This window comes from Fundulus heteroclitus, chromosome 1, assembly GCF_011125445.2.
Source record: "Fundulus heteroclitus isolate FHET01 chromosome 1, MU-UCD_Fhet_4.1, whole genome shotgun sequence".
NCBI lineage: Eukaryota > Metazoa > Chordata > Actinopteri > Cyprinodontiformes > Fundulidae > Fundulus > Fundulus heteroclitus.
The window spans coordinates 11,260,520-11,287,998 of NC_046361.1; the positions used below are offsets into that span (position 1 = coordinate 11,260,520).

Sequence of the window (27,479 nt, forward strand, 5' to 3'; positions counted from 1 at the left end):
AACAAGGTTGTCTGTGTGTTGAAACATATTCAGCAGGATATGCTGACCATTGAGTCGGAGGATGTTTCTGGGTGACAGGCTTCCTCCTTTAAAGCCACCGCTGACTTCGCGAGGCGTGATGATGTGAGAATGAGACGATAACCCGTCCGCATCTCTCTTCCTGCTGGGGTCAATTGGACATCCTGCAGGAAGCAAACAGAGGCAAAGTAATCACTTTATGTATGTGATACAACCCATCAAACTCTGATGAATAGACTATGACATTACAGCTAACACAGACACAATTTGTTTGTCTTCGAGAGCGTGTCAGACCACCTTTGCCTAAACCGGAGGAAAATCAAAGAGATTTCTGCACCATTAACGGTCATTTTTTTTTAGTTATAACTCTGTATCACTGCTTAACAATTAATTATCACGGCTTAGAAATTAATTTAGTGTGACAGAGCTGTTTCATGGTTTGAAAGTTAATCTTACTTAAAGGAAAACTCACATTTAGAACTTGTTCTACATAATTAGGCAGGTCTGTATGAAGTATGGGGATCAAAAAGCATATTTTTAAGGACAGAAAACCAGCAGTAATGGCCAGAGTTTTAAGAATAGTCAATAGCTTCAAACCCCCTATGGATGAAGCATAGAGTTTGAGGTTAATTGTACAGGTTTGAGTGTGGTCAGAGTGCACATAAAGTTGGCAAAAGAAAGGCTAAAAAGACACATTAAAAAAGTGCCAGTGCTGTCTACTTTATAATCCTCTGCAAGTGCAGCAATTTCAAATATTTTTTGAGCTTTTTAAAAATCTCAAAGACAAATGTTTGCAATAGTCATAGAAATGCATAGACATTTTTCAGAATAAGCATGTAATTCAGCAGTGAATAAGATGCTCTACTGGAATTACATTTAGCAAAAAAGATAATTTAGTCCTTAAGATTGAAAATAACGTTTTGATATTTCCATTAAAATACTAGCTAGTTCCCCTCACTAATATATTTTTTAATATGGTAATAATATATTTTACTCCTAAAGGGACTGTCCTGATAGACAGAAGAACATTTTCAACTATATTGTTTCATTAATATTTGCTCCTCCAGTAAATCTGAGATGTCAAATTACATAAAATGGGAATAACTGAGCATTCTGTAACTTTGCTAGATAAATTAGCAAAACATTTACTAAATGAAATAAATTATATGCTAACTATACAAACAAAAAACACACAGACACAAAAGTATTGGTGAAGGTTTTGTGTTTTCAAATGAATGTTGCATCAACGACTTCTAACATTTAACAGTAACAACATGACAATGATGATAAAACAGAAAAGGTTTTACAAAGAATTAACAAATAGGAAAACTAAAGAAACACATAAATTTAATTTGTATTTAAAGTCTATCATGAATGATCCTTTGTGCACCGTGATCCTGTGATAATCTTTACTATACCACTGGGTGCTGATCAGTTTCAGCTGCTTTGGATACAAGCTTCCCAGGTGTGACATGGTACCATTCACCACGAGGTGTTCCATACCCATCATGTTAATTCTCACCCGGCTGCTTTTGTACCTGCTTTGACTTTGATGTAAACTCTAAGTCTAGATTCTAAATCTAGCAAACAGCATGAAAATGTTTTTACACCACTCCAATAAATAATATCTACCATACAAAAAGTCACCAAGAACTATTTCGGTTTGATCAACTGTTATAATATGTCTCATATTATAGAAGTTAACTGCCCCAAAAATGAGTTTTATGACCATTTATCTCCATAATTGTATAAATAATTTACCAAAAATAAAAGGTGATGTCACATAGCCTCTTGCTCAATGACCCCCCACAACTTTGCACGGATAAGCAGGTGTAGACAATGAATGATAATAAAATATTAAAAATGAATATAAAAACAACATTTGTAACCAGTATTGATCTAACAACCTTTTTTTTTAAGGAGGGGGTGGGGGACAAAAGTCGATCAGAAACATGGCAAACTATGGATTATGAGATAACAGAGGCTGTGGCTGTGAAAGACAGTTGCCGGGGCAACAAACCCAAGGATGTGTGGCATGCATAAACAAATGGACAGTTATCTTCCCTGAAGCCAAGCTCTCAGTCTAATGGAGACATGGATCCTGGAAGACAACAAGGGGTAATTGACTAATCCTGAGCAGGCTTTGGTCATCCATATTAGATCAAGCACCTGGATCAGACACCTGTTGACAATGTTGGGAAACCTGGTTTCCAAGAACTTGTTCAACAACTGCACTGTGCTGTTCGTACTGTTCATATTGTCATATTCTATTTACTGTATACCTCATAAACATAACACCGCATACAATACTCATTTATTCCTGCATTCTCTACACTCATCAGACTGTGGGCATGTATGTTTGTATGTGTATGTGCACCTGTACTACACTCATCCAATATTTGCACACTAATAATAATGGAATAATAATTTACTTGTGCATCCTTTGGACTCTGCTCAATGCACTACCGCATTATTGTCTCAATTTGTTCAGACTGTTTGGTTTTGATTACTTCAATATTGTGTTATTGTATTATTGTATAAGTAAGCACATTATGAGGAACTTGTTTGAGTTGTTTAACTGTTTTTGATTGTCTTGCTTTTATCTTCTTATTAAAATAATGTTATGCCTTGTTTTTCACATGCAGAATAAAAAATGCCACCAAGTATTTTTCTTGGTACAGATGTCAGGTTAATAGTTTTTGTAGCAGTTGTAGTTGAACATTTTAACAGTAACTGAACACAAGCACAAACTGCACACCGTTACACAATTACTGCACTTGTAAGCACAGCTTCTCTGATTGTCTGACGACTATTCTTACCGGCTGATCCAGACTTTAACAGCGGACTGGAAATAGAAAGTGTAGTAAAATGGATATTTTTAAAATAATAACCATGTACAAGTGTAAATGTATCCGACATTTTAGATTACAGACGGGTCTGCGATGTCAGTGTGCAGGTGAGAGAATAAAAATCTCAGGTGTAATAATGGGATATACAAACATTATCAACAAAGCAGATGAAGTAGAATAAGAACAACTCAGAATATATATGTATCTCAAACGATAATGCTAACAAACACCTAATGCTCCTCTTCTGACTATGTGACTAAAGAAAATAAAATAAAGGCCTGGCTAATGTTGTTTTCTAATCTCCTGCTAAGAGCCTGTGGAGGCTTCATAAAAGAACAACCTGTGAGGATGAGCAGCAGAACACCTGAAAACAGAAGCTGAGAACCAATAAGAGAACTCTCAAAGGCAGCAACTATGCCTGTAAGTAAAACTGAAAAAAATTAAATAAGATACAGCAAGAATTCTGCATAATTTTTTGGAACAATTTACTGTGTACTCTATAAAATATTTAGAAGAAGCCATTATCAAAGGCATTCGTTTTTCTACCATGCTCATTGTAATTGTTTCATTAGTGTTTAAATCAAAAAGAAATCCTGCTGATTCTTTGGAGAGAAAAAAAAAACATTGGAATCTGCCTGAGGACACCAGCAGGGGCTCCACAAATAGATCTTATCTCAGTTTGATCTCAGGTAGTTTAGTTTGACAAGAATGTGTTGCTCTAGATTTCCCAGTAAGTTTAGTGATTCGTGTTGCTGAGTGAATATAACAATACAGAAGCCTAACAGTTACATTTAAGATAAATTTGTCTTTTGATGTTTGATCACAAATTGCATTCATATGTCTCCATCAGAGTCATGACTTAATGATAGCGGCACAATTATCCACAAAGTTATTATCTTCACGTCAACAGCTGTACTTTCAGTAGAAAAACAAGGTAATTTTTTTTTTACATAGGCCAGTATAAGAGTAAAAAATGTGGCCTGGTTTGTGAGTTACATATTTATATTATATAAAAAAGAGATTTAGGCAAATAACTTGCTAAAAAAGCCCAAACTTTGCAGTGGTCATATGGAGCTTGAAACTGTCAACAGTTTTGGACACGGAGCTGGCAGTATGATGAATCATGATGATTGATGGCTAGTCTCGGGTGTCAGAGATGCAGTAAGACTGTCGAACACAAAGCTGTTAAATGTCACCAACACCCGCCTGCCTGGATTTTCTAATCTGATTCCTGAGCAGATATTTAGGGGAACTTTCTGTGTCGATTATAGTCTCCTCCATACATTGTTCATAATATTAGTCGACCTATTACAGATGTTGTTTGCATAATTGTCTTGGATAGGAACTTTTCAACATGATACCAATGTGTCTTTTAAAACAAAATTATAATTTTCTCCTCTTTTTAAAAGGTACCAGCGGTTTAAGACGGTACCTCATAGTGTGACAACCCTGAGCAAAAATACCAGCTTCCTTGTACTTACACACAAACAACAAAGAAAAGCTAAACATGATCTAATTGCTTTTATTATAAAGCCAAAAAAGACAATTATTGCTACTGATGCCAAAATAAAACAGATCCTATATACTCACTGACCACGTTATTAGGCATACCTGTTCACTTGCGGGATAACACAAATAGCAAATCGAATAGTGATATGATAGCAATCCAGTGACATCTGAAAATATCTAAAGGTGACGAAAACAGCTCGCTCAAACTCGAACGTAATGTGAAAGAACAGAGATTTAAACAAACGTGGCATGGGTGTTGGTGTCAGACGGGCTGGTATGAAAAAGAGAAAATATCAAGTGAACAGCAGTTGTGTGTACGCCTTGATGATCTCAGAGGTCAGAGAGGAATAGGCAGACTGTTTCGAAATGATACAACACCAACAGCAGCTCGAATAATCCTTTGTTCTGACCAAGCTATATGGGATACCATCTCTGATCACTTGACATGTGGAATCTTGAAGCATGTGGGCAATAATAGTTGAAGGCCACACTGGGCACCCCTCCTGTCAGCAGACAACGGGAAATCAAGGCTACAATTCAAACTGGATAGCCAAAATTGGCTTGCTCAGGTCCTGATATCAGTTGCTACAATCAGATGGTAGGGTCAGAATCTGCCTTTTATCGGGGGTTCAGACTTAGGTGTAGTTATGGTTATAGTGTCAGGGATGTTTCCTTGGCACACTGTGGCCCCCTTTCGTACCAGGCAAGCATTGTTTTACCCCCACAGGCAGAGTACAGTTGCTGTCCAGGTCCACCTCTTTATAAACCCATGTGTATTATCCACCTTCTGATGGGTATTTCCAGTGGGATAAAGTTGAAATGATCTCAAAATGGCTTCTGGGACAGGACCATAAGAAAGAACACTGTATCCCAATGGCCATCATGGTCATCAGATCTAAACCCAACAGAGCACATCTGGGATGTGATGGAAGTACAGATTCACATCATTAATGTTTAGGTGACAAATCTGCAGCAACTGCAGGATTCTGCTTAACAAGCGTACCTTTTAAAGCTTACCAACTGAAAAGTAAATTCCGAGTTTTAACAAAACGAATGATGATTGCAAAGACTCAGCTACTTTTAAGCCCAACAGCACTATTTGAAATAAATTAGATCTAATCTACAACCGCTTTCAGAAAACGGAAGTAAAACTACGTTGAAATCAGTATGAATTAAACTCAGTTTTTACACAATTCTTTTATTACTGTTAGCAGCTTGCAAGCTCTAAATTACAACATACCCAAATGAGGCGCTTAACTGAAACAAATTTAGCATTTTCTGAAGAGCTTTTCAGCTCCTTGTTCAGGTTGCACTTTTCGCATTAAATATAGCGAGAGCAGCAATTAACAGCCTCTGCTGTCCAGAACTGACACATCGGATAACTTGCAGTAGTTTCAGAGGGGAAGCCAAAAGCACCCTCCAAATCTTTCAGAGGAGAACTCTTTCGTCAACAAACGGATAATAGGCAGCAGCTAAATGAGTTATGGGGAGTCGGTGTTGCTATGCAAACAGGGACAGACAGCGCTGTTCTGCAGATTAATGGGAGAGGTGTCTGCCATCCCAAAGCATTCTCCTCATCATCCATCACCCCACACTGGCCACACCACTCAGCCGAGTGTATTTGCCTGGGTTACATTTCCCCAAATATTACTGTGAACATATTACTTCTGCTGTACAGTGTAGCGAGCATATCCAATCAATAGCAAAGCAGAAGATTTTATTCCCAGCGCCTTTTTATAGATCCTTCCGCCCGTTACTTCTTCTGCGCAGATATGCTTGACAGTGAATAGAATTAAACAATAAACCATCATAGATGTGATGAGATGGTGTTATATGTGAGCGGCGAAAGCGATGCAATGACGAGGAACTCAAATATGACCCGAATTAATTGGCTGTCACTGCAAGTATCATTAGACTCATCAGAGAACACATACATTCAGTGCTCACCAAGGTTGGCATGGATGTCTTGCTCTCTGTCATTCAATCCATCCACATCCACTGCATCACGATGACTAGTCAGATAATATTCAGCATTGAAAGTTAAACTAATACTCCAATAGAGAATCTTACACATCATCTGCAGCGCAGCAAAATCTGTGTTAAGAATAATTAGTGAAAAAAAGACTCAGGGACTAGAAGTCTATCAAATGTCTCAACTGTCTCGTTCTGCAGAATGACAACAGCCCCACCTGCCCGCCCTATTTGCCCTGCTAGCAGTTCTCGAGGTTAAGGCCATAACGAACCACTGATTTGCCGGTCTCCACAACAAATGAGAGCAAGTGCCATGGGGGTTTCAAAGTAGCCTAGAGTATTCGATTTCTACTGCCTCCCCGTTCCAGGCCACTGACCTTTCAGAATAAGCAGATTCAGCCTCACCTCAAGGCTAAAGGCAAGTCTGATATAGTCAGGCATAATTGTGCCAGCAGCGAGCCTTTTTAATGATGGAGAAATACTTCACGTGGGCTTTTTATGTCATCTACAACCAAACTAACTGTCACGTAAATTTCACTGATATTTTGTCCCAATTGTGACAGAATTGGGCAAAATCTTCTACTCTCTCCAGCTACAAAAGTCAGTTTCTTCAGAGCTTATCAGGGCGCTGCAGACGAGGAGCACTGTCAGGTCTGCACAAGGTTCTAATCGGCCATTTCTACTGCGTTAAAGCCGATATGCACTTTCTGCTTGTGTGTCCTTGTGCACATTCTGTGTCTTTGCTGTCGTGGAGAAAGTTGAACTTTGAAAGAAAGAACATAGCTATAACTGAGTCAGCAATAAGATATTCAAACAAATAGTCTAAAAAAAAAAACATAGACTTTTTTCCTGACAGTACATTAAATTACTTTTTACAAACCGTTCTCAACCAAAAGAGCAATGGCCTGAGTTTACCATAAAACCTATAAACCTGTTTGTAATTAAACATGTTTGTACCAGCATTTATAATAAACAATAAAAGTCCTCGTCATAAATCCATGGGAGCTATCAACCTTTTTCCCTAAGCCAATGATGCTCTGTGTGAACCTTGTTGGTGACTTCTGAATGAGCTTTCTTGCACGTAAACAACCGTTCACATGCATACCAAAAATGGCAAAGAAAATGTGGGAACATGAACTTTCACATCTTAAACAGAATGATGTGGTCATACTCTTCGTCTTCCAAACATTGGGAATGGGACCTGAAAAAGTGATTTCTGTTTACATATATCAGCACATATACGTGTCTTTTCAACTCTAATGCAGTGGACAAGAACTTCTAAAATATTCACCTGCCATTTTCTATGCATATTAGTTGTCATTTACTTTTTATTTATCTTGTTGAAAATGCAGTCAAGGATGGGGAAAGCGTGAGGTCACGGAATAAGAATAATTAGCAATCATAACAGGACATACCTACGTTACTCACTATTTATACAACCTAAAATCGTAGCTGTTCTGCTCATAGCACCACTAGTAGTCCTATTCAGACTCAAATCCTCTCTAGTGCTCTATTGTACCTCAAACACAAAGGTCAAGCTTGAACATATTATGAAGTTTCCCCATGAGTGTATGCTTAACATGTACCGACTAAAGACAGCGCAACTAGTAGTCATGTCCTGACACTTTTTTTAACGTGTCCTGTCTGGCAGTGTACCATTAAGAATTGATGTCTTGATGCCAAAGACAGCCCAACAGATTTAATTTCAAAGTGGAGCATTACTGCTTTCGCCATAGCGCTACGCTTGATTTATATATGCAAGAAGCTGTATTAGATTTTATCTGTGACTAAATAGCGCTCAATGGACACAAAAACAGGAAGGCAGAAGAGAAAAAAAAAGAAGAGAAAAAGATGAGACAAAATTCTAAAAGGGAGAAAATGTGATAAAAAGGGGGAGAGGATAAGAGCAATATAACATCCTCTGAGTCTGCTTCTACACTTGCAGAGAGATATATAAAAAGAACAGTAAAACCAACTGCTAAAATTTTACAGGTACAAACAAGCAACACTTTGATAACATCACTGAAGAATAGTTAGTAATATTTAATATGATGTATGAAATGTATAAAATGACCCAGGGGATCAAGGGAACCAGAACCCCAGATGCCCGAAAGGACCCTCAGAGCAAAGGGGCCCAAGAGGGATCAATACAGGGAAAGCTGCCTCCCCCATCCCAGGGAAGAGCAGAGGAGAGCCCCTTGAACCCCCCCCCGACAGCTTGAACGGCGAAGCCCCTGGGAGCCACAGCAACGAGCCCGAGGGCTCCGCTGACAGACAGCTATGCCAACATGAACTGAACGGAGCCGCCAACCAGAGCCCACAACCCCACAAACCCGGCTGCCTCCCCCACACCCTAACCTCTATACTTCCTACCCTATATTCCAGGTGAGAGCAGAAGTGCCAACCGTAGACCCAGCTGAGCCCCGGGACCCAACACCCATCCCCAGCCCAGATCACAACTAGGTGGCCTGCTCCTCCTCCAGACCTCAAACTTGTTGTTCTCAAGTGCATTTAAAACTGGAAGGGCCAAAAATGGGGGCACCCGGCGCCGCCCGCTGCCCCTCCGGAAGGTGGCTGGTGCCAGCGCACCCCCCATACACCCCACCCAGAACTCCAGAATCTGAGGCAGATTAAGGTGTATGGTGTGAAAGCACACAGGGATCTGCAATGGAGGGTTTGTGGTTGTGTGTTTATTTGGGGGGGGGGGGGGGGGGGGGGGTAGGTAATGAAACCAAAAAAAAAACCTACCCTGGTTCCCAGAGAAGGTTTTGGACATGGAAATGTGTCCAGAAACAAATTAAAGATTAATCTTTTCACTTTTACTGAGCTTCTACTGAGTGAACAGTGTCTTTCTAAAAGCTCCTGCCTTTTAAATCACAATGAAATCATGGATTAAAAGATTACTCAAAATTATTCAGTCTCTACCACTGAAGCTGTTTATGCATCAGAATATTTTTTCTTTGACCAAATGCAAATCTGCTGATCAAACATTCTTATTAAATATGTCTGCTGCTTTGTCTCATTCTTTATTTAGTGCATTGCGGTTTTGTGGATAAAAATCTGTTTGGCAGATTTAATAATTAGTTTTACAAGACAAGCCGGCAGTTGTTATAGTTTAAACATGCTGTGTCTGCTCATACAATTGTGTGCAGTGTCTCTTTTGCTAAAGACATCCGATGTTTCAACAAAACCAAGCCGCTATTATTCAGTGGAACTACTTTTTTGTCCTTTATATATAAAAGATGCCATTGTATTGTGATTGAATGGACCTGGCAGTTTATATTATTTCCATATTATTAATTAGCTGAGTCCACCTTATCGTGATTTAAAAGATGTGCAGTTTTTCACACACAGACATAAGAACCTGTTATTCTTTTTCCAGTTCAGCTTGCTGCTGATAAATTCCTAAAGAGATTAAGTTAAAACATGTCTGATAGCATGCAGGACTCAAAAACAGGAAATTAGAAATCAGTATGTAGTCAGGACCGTGTTGGTTTGAGAATTATAATAGCTTAGAGGAAAATTAAGCTCATCATGTAATTGAATGTGCATAGTATTAAAACATCTTTCTTTTTTGGCCATAATGGCTCCAACAGTAATTGGGGGGGAAAAAGTTAATGTTTGCACTGTGTTAATTTCATCGGTACAACAGATGAAGCATTTGATTTCCTCTGCTCCCCTACTGAGCTTTCCTTTTTTAAATTAAAATATTTATTTCAAGTCTGATTTAAGTGAAATTGTTTCCATGTTGTTGCTTTTATAGCAGATTGAAGAAATACAAAGACCAAATCAGTACGATAGCAACTTTTGCAACCATATAATGTCTAAAAGACTGGTTAGGAAAAGATGGCCAAGTCCCTGTGACATCTTTTTTTGGACAACAGTAAAAATGTGTAAGAGGAAACACCATCAGTATTTTAGTTAACTTACCAGCAGTGTTGGAGGATGGAGGTGGGGGACACAGCAGAGGATGCCATTTTATGCACGAATTTTAAGCTAGTGCAGTTCTTTTTCTGCATTCCTTGTTAAGTGCAGTCAGAAAACATCATACACTGAATCCTTAATCGGGAAGATGCTTTTTAATCACACCAAGGCTCTACAGCCTAAATTTGCAAGTTGGAATTTATTATCATATGTAAGAAACTATATTTGAGTCGCTGCTCCTGCTTTTTCCTCCCCTTCATAGATTTTTACTAAATATGATGCCGGGTCTGTTTTCTTTTTTTCTTCTTCTTGACAGAACTCTCTCTCTCTCTCTCTCTCTCTCTCTCTCTCTCTATATATATATATATATATATATATATATATATATATATATATATATATATATATATATATATATATATATATATATATATATATATATATATATTTACATTTAGCATCTAAACTGCAGCTCGCAAAACCCACAACATCTTGCTGTCTCCCAGCAGCCTTAGCCTATCTGTCCCATTTGGAGGTGGAGCACAAATCAATCTCTATGTGTAAAGGCCCTGGCCAGTAAATATATGTTTATTTATTTTTGAGAGTGTTGGTTTTTCATATAAGCTGAGTGGTAATGTTCTATTGGTTGCATGATCCACAACACTTGAAGGACACCATGCACAGAGCCACCATGACCTGACCACAGACGTTTCATAGATTGAGCCCCATCACATGTAATGCAGAGCACAGGCCAGACTTCTGAAAGACACTGCAGAGACATCCAGATTCTAGCAGAACCCTGATGTAATGGGGCTTCCTTAGACCTGTTTTACACAAAAACATTTTCTGGTGAAAATGGAATTGACTTTTCTGAATATACCCACGGCTGGGCACAGATATTATTCAAAGTCACCTTGAGCAACAGTTGAATCTCATCGTTCAAAAATGTTTTTCTCTGCCGTCTTGATCGTTTATTAGTTGTGCCGGATTTTAGGCAGTATGCATGAACAAGACGAGTTTCAAAGAACATAGTACCACTAGTGGTGCCCTGTGGGAATTCAACTGTTTTCAAGTTTCTACAGTTGCTGTGTAAACTGAGATTGTGATTAGATTGTTGTCGTGTAAATGTGTTAACAGATAAGGGACAGAAGTCAAGTTTTAAACGGCGCACTGTGTGTAAACAGGGCTTTAGTATGCCAAGAAGAGGGTCTAGTGTTTTGCATTTTCTTTTCATGCCAAGTCAGTCAGGCCAATCCCACGTCTAATTATATCTTAAACTATAATTAAACTTATCTTTATTTGAGGAGGCTTAGTGAAAAAAAACTTTTAAAAGAAACACAACACATTTATGAGGGAAATTAAACTATTTTTTGAATTCTTAAGAATTTGAGCAAAGACATTTTTGACTTGGCATTTCATAGGGTATACATAAAGCTCCTTTGTACATGAGACAAAAACGTCTGTGAAACAATTGCTTCTAAATACTTGTAAAAAACAATACACAGCTATCTTCTGATGTACGTCGGCTCCCTTAAACCGTGTGACTTTGCTGCATTATTTATGTGTACTCGCTTTATTTTAGCTCTGCGGGAGAGACTTGACTGCCTTCTCACTGCTGTCCCACTACTCTGCATGTCAGGTCTGTAATGTATAAAACACAGGGTGTTTGAAATTTTGAGTGTTATTTGTACACTGCATTTAAGAGGTAATACACAACACCCCTGATGCAGAAATCCTTGCTCACATGAAACATAAAAAAACTTGATTTTGGCCTGAAGTGGTGTTTAATAAAACATAATGAAAACAAATATAAAAGATGTCTCCGCATCAGAATGTTTTCTTGCTACTAATCCTACATAGATAACCAGGCTGTTATGCTTGACTACAATAATCAAAAATACCATGGGATAAGGTACCTACCCTGCTGACGATTTAACGAGATGAATAAGCAGGTATGCATTTAAATACATCTTTTATTCTCTCGTGTAAGTTTAGTTCTTGTCAGTCATGATGAAAGACAGCTAATAAAGGAGAGAAATGGGAGAAAAACAGGCTGGCGGTAGCCCATAACAAACAACCATTAGAGGATAGCCCATCTGAAAGGCACGTCAGCCAGCTTTAGTTGGTTTTTAGGACACCCGGGTTTGTCCACACCTGGGTTTCCCTGCACATCATTTATCACGTCTCCCACAACCATCAGTGCTGGGCGCCAGAGAGGAATGGCGTCTCGCCTCCTGCAGCAAGCCGAGGCCATCCTGTAAGTTATCAAGAAGGCTGGTATGTTGGAAGGCATCTCATCTCAAAACTGGCTTCAGCTTGCCAGAGATGTTTATCAGAAGAAACATTGTACTTTTTTTCTGTATACTTCACCTTTAAAAGGCTCTGGGACATATTAATGAATTTATTACATACATTAGGCTGTTCAACATTTTAATTAGCACATCTTTCTACCAAACCACCAACTCCTCTCTTTTTGCAGTCATGGTGATAAATCCTTTGAAGGCGCCTTTTTCCTCTCAACATGAGCTGGAATTCAAGACGTGCATATATACATCGTCGACATGCGACTAAAGCCTCAGGCAATGAGCACACGACAATGTTTTGATTGTGGTCTTTGTGGATAACACACTAATAGAAACACTAAAAACTGTGGAATTACTGTGCCACCCCAGTAGGTTGCCTGAAACTCAACTGTACAAACACTCCCTGCTTCAAAAGGCCACACCACTAAGTAAACTTTCAGAAATGTTGGGAATCAAATGTTTCTACGGACAGATGGCGAGGTCCCACTGTTGCTTCAGCTGAGCTTGAATTATAAAACCACCACTGAAGTTTTCAGATTCCAGATTCCAGATTCACCTGGATAGTGGATCTAAGCATCCTCTCACGCATTACCCAGAGACTCTTGGCTACATCTCAGTTTAATGGTGTTCTTGCTTACCCTGCCAGTTTAGGTGGTTGGTCATCTCTTTATAGGTTTGCAGTTGTATAATAGTCTAGAGACAAATGAGTTGACATCTGAGTAAAGGAATGTAAATGCAAATGTGAACTCACCTGTCAGATTTAGACAAAAGGCTAATAATATGTCTATTGCATTGATGAGCTTAGAAAATTTTGCGCAGGAATATGCAAGGTAATATTTATGTTTGTATGTATGCATGTGCCTATGTCCTTTGGGGATCTGTGAATGATGTGATAAACATTCCAATCAAATCTCAGATTTATATTTTTAAAAACCCCATATTAATAAGTGTGCTGTGCAATGCACTGTTATGCACATTTTGCTCGTCTCAAAAACAGCTGCTTCGCAAAAGCTGTGAGGGCTATCGCCCCCTGCTGAGAAGATTGGGTCTGTTACATGTTATAATAACACTACTCTGAATGCATATTTGCACAGTCTAACTTATCAAAAATGTTTCACTGCACAGTTCTGTATATGAAGGTTTAAGTTTACTGCACAGAACTTACTGGAGTCATGAATGTCTGATCAAAGAAGCTTTGAGTGATTAATTCATGCAACAACACGGTAATTAATGTCGTTCAGAAAAGGACTGATTTTCGGAACTCTGTACAAGTCTTAGCAGTCTTAGCAGACTTTAAAGAGCATTTTGCACACTTCTCGGGAAGTGTGCTAGGCCAGTGCAGTCAACTGACTGACTTAATGTGTACAATAAATAAATAATGTCTGTTGTATCTACCTGTATATATTGTTTGTCTGCATCCTGAGCCGGTATCTGTCTCAAAAATATTTCATCACAGTAACACGTGCTGACAATGAAATATTCTTCATTCATTATGGCTTGATGATAGAGAATTAAACCACAGCTGGATAAACCTGTGAAAGAGAGAGTGTAAAAAAGGGAGTAGAAGAAACTGAACAAACAGGAAACAACAGAAAGACACCAATGAAGAGTGAAGACAGATGTGGATGTGCGAGAAAGGCACTCATAAAAGGAAGCAAAAAGAAATAAAAGTGCGTCCTAGCGCTACCCCCACACAATTGATCCTGACTGTTGGCCAGCGGGCTCTGATGGATATCTAAGCCTTGACGTGAATTTACATGCCAGACACAAGCCTTTGTCTCACCCACTAATCCGACCCGCTCTCAACCTGCTTTGAGTGATAAGCACAACAAGAACTTGCTGGCATATTTAGCTCCAACAATACCTGAGCGAAGAGCTTCCTCAGCCTGGAAAAGGACGCCTTGTTTATGAGAGGGCATATATCGTTCAGCAGTTGATTAATGGCAAGGAAGTTATCGTCAGCTGCCATTGCACCACTTGGGCATGCCAGGCCCAAATTGGAAGTTCAGTTCAGTTCAGTTCAATTTTATTTATATAGCGCCAAATCATGAAACATGTCATCTCAAGGCACTTTACAAAGTCAAGTTCAATCATATTATACAGATTGGGTCAGATTATACAGATTGGTCAAAAATGTCCTATATAAGGAAACCAGTTGATTGCATCAAAGTCCCGACAAGCAGCATTCACTCCTGGGGAACCGTAGAGCCACAGGAAGAGTCATATGCATTGTACATGGCTTTGCTGCAATCCCTCATACTGAGCAAGCATGAAGCGACAGTGGGAAGAAAAACCACCCATTAACGGGAAAAAAAACCTCCGGCAGAACCGGGCTCAGTATGAACGGTCATCTGCCTCGACCGACTGGGGTTACAGAAGACAGAACAGAGACACAACAAGAGAAACAAAAAAGCACAGAAGCACACATTGATCTAGTAATCTGTTCTACATTAGATGGTAGTAGCGGGTGAGCCGTCTTCTCTGGATGATGTCACAGTTAACAGAACGCCAGACCAGGTGTACCTACTATGAAGATAAAAGAGAGAGAACAGAAAGTTAAATAATAATTGAAGAACAGTAGAACTCAATATAGTGAGAAAATTAGATCCTGATATACTCCAGTAACCTAAGCCTATAGCAGTAAAACTATAAAGGTAGCTGAGAGTAACATGAGTCACTAGTTATAATTTTTGTCAAAAAGAAAAGTTTTAAGCCTAGTCTTAAAAGTAGACAGGGTGTCTGCCTCACGGACCAAAACTGGGAGTTGGTTCCACAGGAGAGGAGCCTGATAGCTAAAGGATCTGCCTCCCATTCTACTTTTAGAGACTCTAGGAACCACCAGCAGACCTGCAGTCTGAGAGCGAAGTGCTCTGTTAGGAACATACGGGGTAATCAGAGCTCTGATATATGATGGAGCTTGATTATTAAGGGCTTTATACGTTAGAAGAAGAATTTTAAATTCTATTCTTGATTTAACAGGAAGCCAATGAAGGGAAGCTAAAATTGGAGAAATATGATCCCTCTTGTTGATTTTCATCAGAACTCTTGCTGCAGCATTTTGGATCAGCTGAAGGCTTTGAACTGCATTTTGTGGAATTCCTGATAGTAAAGAATTACAATAGTCCAGCCTTGAAGTAACAAATGCATGGACCAGTTTTTCAGCATCACTCCTGGACAGAATGTTTCTAATTTTGGCGATATTCCGGAGGTGAAAAAAGGAAACTCTGGAAACCTGTTTAATATGGGATTTAAATGACATGTCTTGGTCAAAAATAACACCAAGATTTTTTACTTTATTACCAGAGGCCAGGTTAATGCCACCCAGATTAAGTGGTTGGTTAAGAAGTTTATTTTTTGAGGACTCTGGCCCAAAGATTAAAACTTCGGTCTTGTCAGAATTTAGATGCAGGAAATTTAAAGTCATCCAGCTTTTGATGTCATCAAGACATGACTGCAGTCGAAGTAATTGATTGGATTCATCAGGATTTATGGATAAATATAGCTGAGTATCATCAGCATAACAGTGGAAATTAATCCCATGCTGTCTGATAATTTTGCCTATCGGAAGCATATATATAGTAAAGAGAATTGGTCCAAGGACTGAACCCTGTGGTACTCCACAGGTGACCCTAGAGTTTGAGGAAGATTTATTATTAACATGAACAAATTGGAATCTGTCTGACAGATAAGATTTAAACCAGCCTAATGCTTTCCCCTTAATCCCTACAGTATGCTCAAGTCTTTGTAGGAGAATATTGTGATCAACTGTATCAAACGCAGCACTGAGATCTAACAGGACAAGTATAGACACAAGTCCATTATCTGAGGCCATGAGAATATCATTAGTGACCTTCACCAGAGCTGTTTCAGTGCTATGATGAGCTCTGAAGCCTGACTGAAACTCCTCAAGTAGGTCATTACTTTGTAAATGTTCACAAAGTTGATTAGCAACTACTTTCTCAAGAATTTTAGATAAGAAAAGAAGATTAGATATAGGTCTGGGGGAAGTGCAGGGGAAGACGAAAGGAGTTCAGTTGCCAGATAGAGGGAAACAATCATAGAGATATTTTTGGTTTGCCATTGTTTGCTTTACAAGTTTCTACAACTCTGTCTTCTTCATCCTGGAGATAAACTGTTGCCTCAAAACTATTCACTTCAGTGAAGAGTATAGGCACCATTAATTCATAATCCCAAGCTCTAAATTACCAGGATGTCCTGAATAATAAACAATCAAACATATTTTAGATGAAAAATGATCCTTTGGGAGGTGATGAAAAAGATGTTTACTGAAAAGTTAGCAAACACAATTGTTTCTTTCCCAAGTTTCCCCAAGAATTTACTCTCAACCTTCTTGTACCTCATCAAGGCAGAACAAGGTTTAGTCTCCATTAGAATTATGTGTTGGAGAAATACAAATTGAAATATTTACGTGGCAGATCAGATGATTTATTTATTTGTTTTACAATATAGTATTCTTCCTTAATACCTGCACCAACAGTGTCGGATGAGAGAAAGTAATATCATAATAACCTCCTGACACACATGCAGTGATGGCACAAAATTGGCCCAGAAACACAGGAGGTTAATACAGCTGGACAATTTGTTTATATACAACTTAAAATCTTACAACAGTAAATGTTAGGAACCACACAAAGTATTTGCATTTTCTTACCATGCTTTCTTTTGTTTGGATTTTGTAGGAAACAGGAACATATATATCGGCAACCCTGTACTCAACAACATACTTTCGTAAATGCAACATTCTCTTAATTAAATTATTAGTCCATGTTAAAGGAAACAAGCATTTTCAATGAAGGAGTGACCCAAATCCTGTTGTTGTTGCCAAGAATAGACAACATTTAATTTCTAGTCCAAGACAACAGAAAGCAGACAACACCCCAAAGGTTTGATAATTTGATGTCTTTTTATTAACAAGGCAAATTTGGAAAACCCTTTTGTTTGTTTGCCATCTAAAACTGTTAACACATTGTTGTTCTACAATAATCTATTTCATTATTTAAATTAAATATTGCATGTTTAATTTATCGATTGCAAGTAAAAAAATTTATAATACATTTTTTATGTTTTTAGTTAGAAAAATATTCAACTTTCGAATGCAATTTTGGCCCAAGTAACAACAGTTTTTGACACCACCGCTTATTACCGTATTTTTTAGACCATAAAGCGCACCGGATCATAAAGTGCACTAAATATTCTTCCCAAGTGTATAATATCACTCTGCCCCTTCATGTACACAGCTCTCCATCCGTCTCTGTTGGGAGGACAGAGTAGTTGGCCTACACTGCCCCGTTTCTAACATAAAGGCAAAATAAACGTAACTTTTATATTGAATTAACTCACTAGGATTATTGTTGCTAGCGCCTACTCCTGGTGCGGGCTGCCTAAAGGCTCCCACTTACTCTGGCGTATTGTGTGTGATTAGCTAGCTGAGCACCTAGAGCCGTTTCTTTTCCAGCGGGCTGCTATCGCACACCTGTCAGTGAGAACAGAGAGGGACTGTGATGCTGCGCATCCTGGTGACCGCCTGCTTGGAGCAGCTCAGTGTATCAAGTTCGGTGTGACATAAAACAGTTCAATGTAAAGACTTCTTGCCTCCGAGAAGTTTATAGTGTGAAACCGCGTACGTGGTCGTAAAAATTGAGTATCTGTATGGGCAGAGGCCGCCTGGAGTACTCCTCGAGTGTGTGCGGACTTCCGCGGAGTGAACTACACATGAGTATTTGGGCGCCTCTACATGAATGCACTTCTAGTTTCTACATTACAGTCAGGCAGTCTTGTAGACAGCTCAGGGACCCGATCAGGTAGTGACACAGTGTACCGTAACGCTCAGAATATCCATTCAGTGGAACAGCTTCATTGCAAACCAAAGTCGTACTAAAACATTTTAACAGATTTTTGAGCGCATTGTACCACATAAAATCGGTCAGTAAGCACAACGGTAATCATTTATAAGGCGCACTGAATAATAAGGGGTACGATGAATTTTTGAGAACATTTAAGAATTTTAAGTGTGTCTTATAGTATTCGTTATGGCAAAGTTGGCAGTGATTATAGCAACAACCTGTGTCCTAGGTTGGAAGTGAAGTCTTCCTGTACTTGCCTATGTTCCCCGTTCGTATGTGGAGCCGGCCTCGAACAATGGTGCAAACTGTCAACGGGCTGGATGCTGAGCGTCGACCGAGATCTGTGTCAGTCAGCAAGGTGTCATCTCCCACATAATCCGTGGTCAGGACCTCCAACTCATGAAGAGCCTGGACAGCAGACTTCCCCTGACGCAGCATGTACTGGAGAGAGAAAATGGGAATAAACAGGAACCAATATAGCATGTAGCGAAAGAAAGAAAGAAAGAAAGAAAGAAAGAAAGAAAGAAAGAAAGAAAGAAAGAAAGAAAGAAAGAAAGAAAGAAAGAAAGAAAGAAAGAAAGAAAGAAAGAAAGAAAGAAAGAAAGAAAGAAAGAAAGAAATTATAAACATGCATGATGAAGCTAAGTAGATGAAGCTGGGATCAAACAGCTCCACCCAAATCTAAACTACTCCATTAAATCTTAGTGATGAATTGTTTCATTTGTTTCAGCCTGATCCAAACAAATTAATATCAGACTGAGGTTCAGAAGAGAGCATCTATCTGATCAATAACTGCAAACTTAAAGAATACTTAAAATCCTAATGTGTGTAATTATTTTTAATGGGTTAAAAGGCTAAGAAATATGTTGATCTAATCCATTACCACAGAGAATCAGAGAAGCACTATATGGTAATTGGGATTTTCAAAGCCAAATGAGAGACAAAATAACAGATTTTGTTATAGTGCTTGTAAACATAAACAAAGAGTACATTTTCATTGCATTACATGTCAGACTAATCCGTGCATACCAATTAACATGAAATGTATTTTTCTGTTTAGTTCTTTCCAGTAAACAGCAAGTGAAGGCAGCATGAATTCATGTCAGATGATGCACTTTGTAGCAACCCAGGTATGGCATCATTTAGCTGTACAAATGTAAGCTGAATGCTGCTTCTAAACACTGTTGATCATTAATAAACTTTGATTTTTCTAACTTGTGCTCTCATACGATAACAACTAATAAACATGACAAAGTTAACAATTTGAAATTTTCAAAAATTAGGAATAGAAATCCAGCTTGATTGCCGATGACCAGGGGCCGCATGTTTGGACAATTGAATGTGCCATACGTAAGCATTATCAGGTTGAGCTTACAACCAAGTTCTCTGCTCTGTTGTTATTGTTGGGGAAAAACACAAGAGTCGATGATTTAAATATCAGTGAAGTATTTAAAACTGATGAAGCTGACTAAAATGAAAATGTATTTTTTTGTCTGCAGTGCGTTCAGAGTGTGAGGGAGTGAGATAGAGAGAGCTTCATTTAAAGCAGTTAACAGGAAGGCTGAAGGGAGTGAAGTAAAGTTAATCTTTTTTATTCTTTTGAGCTTTTAACTTCTCAGTCTTGTTGGGTTAAAAATGAAAACACCATGTTAGAAATCTAAGAGTTAAAGTTATAATCTTCATAGTCTCAAAAATAAACAGATAAAATAATAATTAAAACAGCATGCCTGTGCAAATTCTCATTGTCTGGGTCAGTGCAACAACAAATAGGCTTAAATCAGAGGTAATTGGACTTTTGTTCAGTTCTATCTGAAAATGTTTCGACACCTATTCAGGAGTCTTTGTCAATTCTGGTGGCTCGCACTGAGCAACCTGTAACTAGAGCGCCGCTGTTTTTAAGGACATGGAGGCCCATCCTCCTAGGCGCATTCCAGGTTGGATGCAAATCAATGACCCACCCGTCACTGTCCTGGGTCATTAGAGGCTATTGTTAGGTGTGAGTGGAGTCCTTTGTCAACTGAATCATGATGAGACTGCTGATGTAATCTCCTTGGAACATGTTGGAGGACCGAGCTGTAAAAACTGGGGAGTTGGAGGCGCAATCCTCCCCCATCTCAGTTGAGTGTTTTGATGACAATGATGTTTAAATTTTGGACCAGGAGTACAGATGGTTTGAAAGAAAAGGTGAAATTAGCCATCTTGGTTAAAAGAGAAAAGCAAACTTAAATTTAAGCCTGTTGCTGATGATAAAATAGGGTAAACTGCGAAATTTTGATCAGTGCACCTCTAATGTTTCCCTGAGCCATCTTTGGCCTTCCCTTTCTACGAGGAGGCAGTGTCATTGGTACACATTTATTTACAAGGCCCTTCTTGGATTACTGCCCTCATACATTTGTACCTTAATTACACAGAAAAGCATGGCCTCTTATGCCCTGAGATCCAACGATCAGCTGTTGCTCACTATTCCTTTTGCCTGCACAGAGCTAGGGAAGAAAGCCTTTAGCTACGCAGCTCCCTGTGCGTGGATTTTTTTACAAAGAGACTTGAAGTTGACTCTTTGCTTTAAATTGAAAATGAAAGAATTTAAGACAGCCTCAGTTATCTGTAATTGTTTTACTTGATATGTTTTTGTATGTACCTGTCATTTAATATAACGTATCATTTTTCAATATGTAACTTTGCTGTCTCTTGGCCAGGATATTTTAATCCCATTTAATCTCAATGGGATTTTTTCCTGGTTAAATAAGGGTTAAATAAAAAAATAAAATAAATGACTACGTCTGTCTAACAGTGAACCCTCAGTCATTCACCTTGAGCTCGATGGCAGTAGAACCAATGAGGAGCAGCGAGTCACTGTCCCAGACGTCGATGTGCATAGTGTGGAGGGCCAGGTGACGGAGGAACCAGCGCTTCTCTCCTGGCCTCAAGAAACTGTCATCAACTCTGAACTGCAACTGCAGACCTGGAGAACCTTGACAAGAAGAATAAACACTTTAGAAACGGCTATTTGAAATCTCAGATTTATACATGTGGATTAGTACATTTCTAATAGGGTAGAGGTTCAAAAACAAATACAACTTAACTCATGTCTTTCACGCGCAAACTCCAGATTATGTTTCCATATTTCTATTTGACATACTTTCTAACACTCTTCAAGGGGCAACCTTAAAGTGTAACTCACTCAAAATCAACATTTTACTGTAGATAAACTGCATGAACTGGGCCTGAGGGCCAATCGTATGAGAGTGTTTTTGTGAGTTGCAAAATGTGTGTTATTCCAAATTGAAAAACTAGGTGTCATTATACTTTATTGCTCCTTTAAATTCTGTAATATTTGTCTTAAAACAGTCTTAATGCCGCCCTCTAAGAGTTAAACGGTGGCTATTGCAATTGAATCTTCCTATTTGTTCAAGCAGTATGCTTTCGTCATCACAGCCCCGTGTTTGGGTATAAATGCATTTCAGTCAGGCACATTGCCTCCGTAGCGAGCCAGACTCAGAAGGCAGAATCGTGAGCATAGAGAGCATTGATCAATAGTGTTTAGCATTTGTTATTGCTTTGAACATTAGCCCGTGTTAGCAATGATGCTGCTAACATCACTTTACCACTCAAAAACTGCACCCATCCTGTCCTCCAATGCCTCTGCAGCAACAGCTTCGAACATCGCTAAAACGACACCGTGAGCCACTGGCTTGAACTGATGGCACTCTGAGGTGCGGGTCTTTGGCCCCTCACAACCACTATGAGCATTTTACTTATGGATAAACCTTACATACACAAGTGCACTATCGCAAACATTTACAGGTGCTTGGATTCAGGTGCTTACAGATTCACTTCTATACAGAAAACCCTATTATTAGCTTTTGCTGTCACTTTATACATTTCGTATTAATTAATACTGTATATTCCTCAGTGATGGTATCAAGGCGTTGGTTGTTTGTACCTGTGGTACTTTATCGGTTGGTTTTGCTGTTATTATATCTCTCTTTGCAGGTGTAGAAGCAGACTCAGAGGATGTTTTATTGCTCTCCCCCTTTCCTCTTTTTCTTTCATCTTTACTCCCTTTTAGCATTTTGTCTCACTTTCTTCTCTTCTTTTTTTCTCTTTTACCTTCCCATGTCTGTGTCCACTGAACATGAAATAGTCCCAGAATAAAATGTTTGCATATATAAATCAAGTGGAGCACTATGGCGAAAGCAGTAAGGCTCCACTTGTGAAAATAAAATGTGTTGGGCTCTTTTTGGCATTAAGACAGCAATTCTTAATGCTACACTGCCACAAAGGACACCTTAAAAAAAGAAAGAACTGATGACGTTCAGCTCCACAAAGCCTCCCTAAACCTACGGTAGACGAGGGGGGTGAAAAATCCTCCACCTCAAAAGACGGGTCCCTGACACTGCCCACTTTTGTGGCATTTTTCTAAATTTTTCTGGGAGTTGGGTTATGCTTTTACATCGGAGTGAGTTATATTTCAATAAAAACAAACCACTTATGTATTTTCTTTAAAGTCATAGTAATGGTATTTTTCTTGCTTTTAATACAAAAGCTACTACACAATATCATTACAGTGTTATTGTGTGCAGAATTCCAATCATTTGGGGCTGCTTGCATGGGCGTAACGGAGGCGGGGTACATGCGGGACATGTCAATCACACTTCCAGTATCCGTGTACTCTGTCCCCCGTTGTTAAGATACGGAAGCATGTTTCCCTGAGCCACCTTTGAACGCACCATGAGCATACACAACGCTGACATCCGGTGGATCACTGACGTGCTGCTCAGCAGTGCTGTGTGGTGTGTGCCAGAGTCATGTGCAGCAAAACAGCCAGAGACAGCAAAAGGTAAAAAAAACTTTGCACTGTTTTTTTCTAAACTGAGTAATGCTGTTGGATGCAGATGTCAGCTAAATGATGACTAGTTAAAAAAAAATGCCAATATATCATGTTAAGCTAGTTAATAAGAATTCTAATATTGTTAAAACCATTGCAAGGAATAACCCAATCCTCTGTCATTTCCGTGCAAAACGTCTGCTCACTATGGCTCTCCACATATTTAAAAGAAATCTTTAATGCCACAATAGAAAGAGAAGAGTCAGGGAGGAGACATCTCATTTGGTACTTAATGATCTGGCCACTTACCCTGAATGTTCGAGGGTCATTATGTCGACTAAACTAGAGTCTGCAAAAACTCAAACTTTCAAACAGCTAAAACTTTAGATTTTGTTAGTATATAGTATAAAGAACTAAAGTTGGTTCCCTGTTGCTGTACCGTGACTGTTAGTGATTATGTGATTTCTTGAGCCACTAAGGAGAGGTGCGAGAGGAAGATAAATCACTCAATAGACTTCTGAAACATGTGTTCCCTATCACTTCTGAGATGAGGGTTACTCCCCTGACTGCTTGCATGCAGTGTATTGTAAAGTATAACATTTCAGGTTTCATGTATTCAAATTTCACATGACAGTAAAGCTACGTTTTCACTGTAGCTCTTAATGCTCAATTCTGATTTTCTCATAAAATGTACTTTTTTTTGCTGTTCACATTACTTGTTGACTCTCCTGAACGCTCCAAAAAACCCCACCGTACCCATGGTCCCATGCCTGTTTGTTTGTCAGTCTGCCTTCATTATGTGTAATGTGTGTATGTGAACCAAAGTATGCCAAAGACAAATTTCGCCACGGTAACAGGTGGTGACAATAAAAACACTCTTGACTCACTCTTTAAAATGTTATCCACATCTGACTATAGTGTAAACTGTTTGCAGCTCCAAATTGACCCGCATGCGCAAAAGAAAACAATAACTCCACGCCCAGCCTTCTGTCTAAAAAGTGCTAAACAACCACACTGAGAATCACAGCTGTTCTGAAGGCAAAAGCGTGTTTTATTTTATACTAAATCTCTTCAGAGTAAAAGCCTAGATGCTGCCTGAGAATATGCAGAACACCTTAAGACTGTCTGATTAGTTGACAAAAGAAGAAAAAACACACTAAACGTGACCAATGTAAGTGATTGAGTTGGTACAGTATGCATTGGACTGCAACTCAAAACTAACCTATGTTTTAATGTTATGCACAACTGTATCAAAGGTTTGAGAGAGAGCCTGTGAGCTAACTGAACCATCAAAATTCCTGCCCACAGCCTCCCTCCAGCCCTGTATCAAAGCCTCGACATCGCCTTTACTCCCTGGGGATAAAAATACAGTGGAGCCGCAGGCTGAATAGAAGTGATGTAATGAGGAGCTTTGGTAAGAGGCCTGCTCGGTTAGAGACCAATGAGCCCCACAAGCTCAAAAGAATATTTTCCGATTTTTTTTTTTCCTCTTACAATCACACTTATGCATTTCGGTGCATGTTGGTACTCCTTAAAGCCACTTGTTCAGGCAAGAACTGCATAGGGTCTTTAGTTTTTTTTGAATGTTCTCAGTTTGTTAGGTTATCTCAGAATGGCATATTTCAGCTAATGTAACCTAATGATAAAAACTTTATAATGGCTCATGGTAGTCTAGTTGAGCATGCCATGCTTTCTATTAAATAAATATGAAGTCCTGTCTTGCGTTCTCCAAAGATTACATTGAAGGGAACAAAAATTATAATTAGAGATGCACACATAAGATCATCTGGTGACCTATATCCAACAATTTCTTATTTTAATGGATGCACCATATCTAAGTGTTACCAGTTTACATAGACAAAAAAAACTCTTTGGAGTGTCGACATGGTTACGGAGAGAAAAAGATACAAAGATAGCCTCTCAGTGAAGAGTTCAAATATAAATTAGACAACAAGAGATGGAGACCCCTGCTATAGGGATATAGGGAGTACACATACAGACGTTTACATTTAGTAATGCTCACTGAGATAATTCCTAATATTATATACTAAAAATACTTTAAAGTGTAAACTCTAAATAATTTTGTCTTTGTTTTTACATTAATAAAACCCTGCTGTACAGCAACTGCTCTCCATATAAGTAGAAATTGACCCTGCTCCCAATATAAAAAAAAAAGACCGCTTATAACATGGAGGTCAGAAACAGGTAATTTGAACACCATTCTTAGATTTTTGCCTTTTTCTTAAAAAAGAAATATGCATCAATTAAAATTGATTGGTGCACCAATCAGAGATGGTGAAGAAGTGTCACATAATGTTGATAAAGGTAGAGTTTTCATTGTTGAAACTTGTGTTATATCTGCTAAAGAATGTATTGTGTCAGTGGAGCGGAGGCACACACATGCAATAGTCACAGATAACACTACGCCAAATAAGGCAAATGAATGATGAATGGTAAATGGACTGAATCGCTTTTCCAGTCATACTGACCATTCAAAGCACTGTACACTAGAGCCACATTCACCCAATAGCTCTCACTAACGCGCACACATTCATTCACTAATACGCAGATCAGTAGGCAACTTGGAGTTTAAGTGCCTTGCCCAGGGGCACATCGCATTGTGACAAATGAAGTGAAGATGCTAACATACAGCTTCTTTGCCTGTTGAGACAGAAGCAAAAATTCACATATCTTTTCATTTTCAATGACTAGCCTGTAAGAAAATCTATTTGACATAATTTAGTACCCTTTACAATTTCTAGATACATATTTGGAATTTATTTTATTCATTTAAAGCCCATTCAAGGTAAGTGGCATGAAGGCCTAGTGTCTGCACAGCAAAATTACTAAAAGACAGAATGCCCTCAGAAAATTCTCTGCAAGGACCTTCCTGCATCTGTTTCTGTAGTCCTATCTCTCCCTCGTTAGAGACTACGATCAGTGGGTTACAGTTCAGCTGTGAGCCTGGAAATGTCTTCGCTCCTACGGCGGGGAGTAATAATAACAACAACCCTATCAGGAGGAGGGACAGAGGGGCTTCCTCTACAGTGTTTGGCACACTGAAACTAAATGTTTGGTATTAAAGCACAAGAGGGCTCAGTAAGTCCGCAATCCAATAGTAATTAGTTTCGATCCAAATGAACTAGTAAACAAAACAAAACAATCATTCTAAAGGGATAACTTTTTGTCTAGAATAAAGCGATTATATGACATTTAAAAGTCCCTGTATTTTTTTAGAGTGTACTATATATCAGTATTATTTTCTTTGCAAACATGGTTGTGCAATATTATTCACAACTAAAAGGGGGCTTTTAATTGAAATTAAAAGTACTTTTTAGTTAATTTATGTCACCTTCTTATTAGGAAGAGAAAAAAAAGACTTGATTTCTATGATGTTGAGACAGCAACTCTTGAATGTAGGTTTTTATTCTCAAAAACCTACATTGAGTTAGGAGACGGTCAGCTGGTAATAACCTAACCACGTGATCGTCCCTTTTTTATAAAGTGGACAATATTATGACATAAATCTTTTCCCTTTAACTAAGCCTTGACTATTTCCTTTCTTTACTCCTCCAGTCCACCTTTCTCTCACCAAAACACTTGCTAGCTCTCTCCATGTGGATTAATAACACTCCCAGCATGCTCTTTGTTAGTGTGCTGTAAACGAGTAGCAATAAGATCGCAGAGGGAGAGCAGGAGAGCGAGGCCGAATGTGCAGCGTGTTTCTGCTCAGAAACCAGGAAGAGCTGACAGATCTGGCCCAAGGGCTGTAACGAGCTGCGTGTGTGCAGCGAGGTCTTCCGACAAGGAGCGGCACCCAGCAGACGTTCCCCTAACCTGGATGGCCTGTTTGGTGTTTGAACAGCACGCTCGCCTGGGTTGAAAATCCTGCTGGGGATCAACAAGCCTAACAAGATGGTGAAGGCTCCAGGCAAAGAAAATAGTGTGAATGCAGAGTGTGCACTTGGGGGTCTTGAGACTGATGCAAGCCCAGGCATAAAGCTAGGCCAGAACTTGACATAGAAATATATATTTCTAGCAAAAGCATTCACCAATTTTACAAAAGGTAAGTTCTTCAAATTTTATTGCTGTGGAATTATAGTTTGGGAATTTTATTTGTAAAAAAAAAAAATAAGCAAATATATGCAAGTTGCACTCAAAACATTAAGATACTTAATGTAAATCCTAAAAAAGGTTATTTTTATTTCTTATG

General features: G+C 38.9%; 1 protein-coding gene across 1 annotated transcript in view; it reads right to left on the reverse strand.

The window, feature by feature from the left end:
- The window catches only part of nphp4 (nephronophthisis 4), a 293,994-nt gene that overhangs the window by 41,336 nt on the left and 225,179 nt on the right, over window positions 1–27,479 (reverse strand). The window contains exons 16-18 of the mRNA XM_036133980.1: window positions 21,249–21,409; window positions 18,696–18,879; window positions 48–182 (exon numbers count right to left, since the gene is read on the reverse strand). Coding sequence (XP_035989873.1) covers window positions 48–182; window positions 18,696–18,879; window positions 21,249–21,409 — 480 coding nt within the window. The remainder of the gene's footprint in view (window positions 1–47; window positions 183–18,695; window positions 18,880–21,248; window positions 21,410–27,479) is intronic.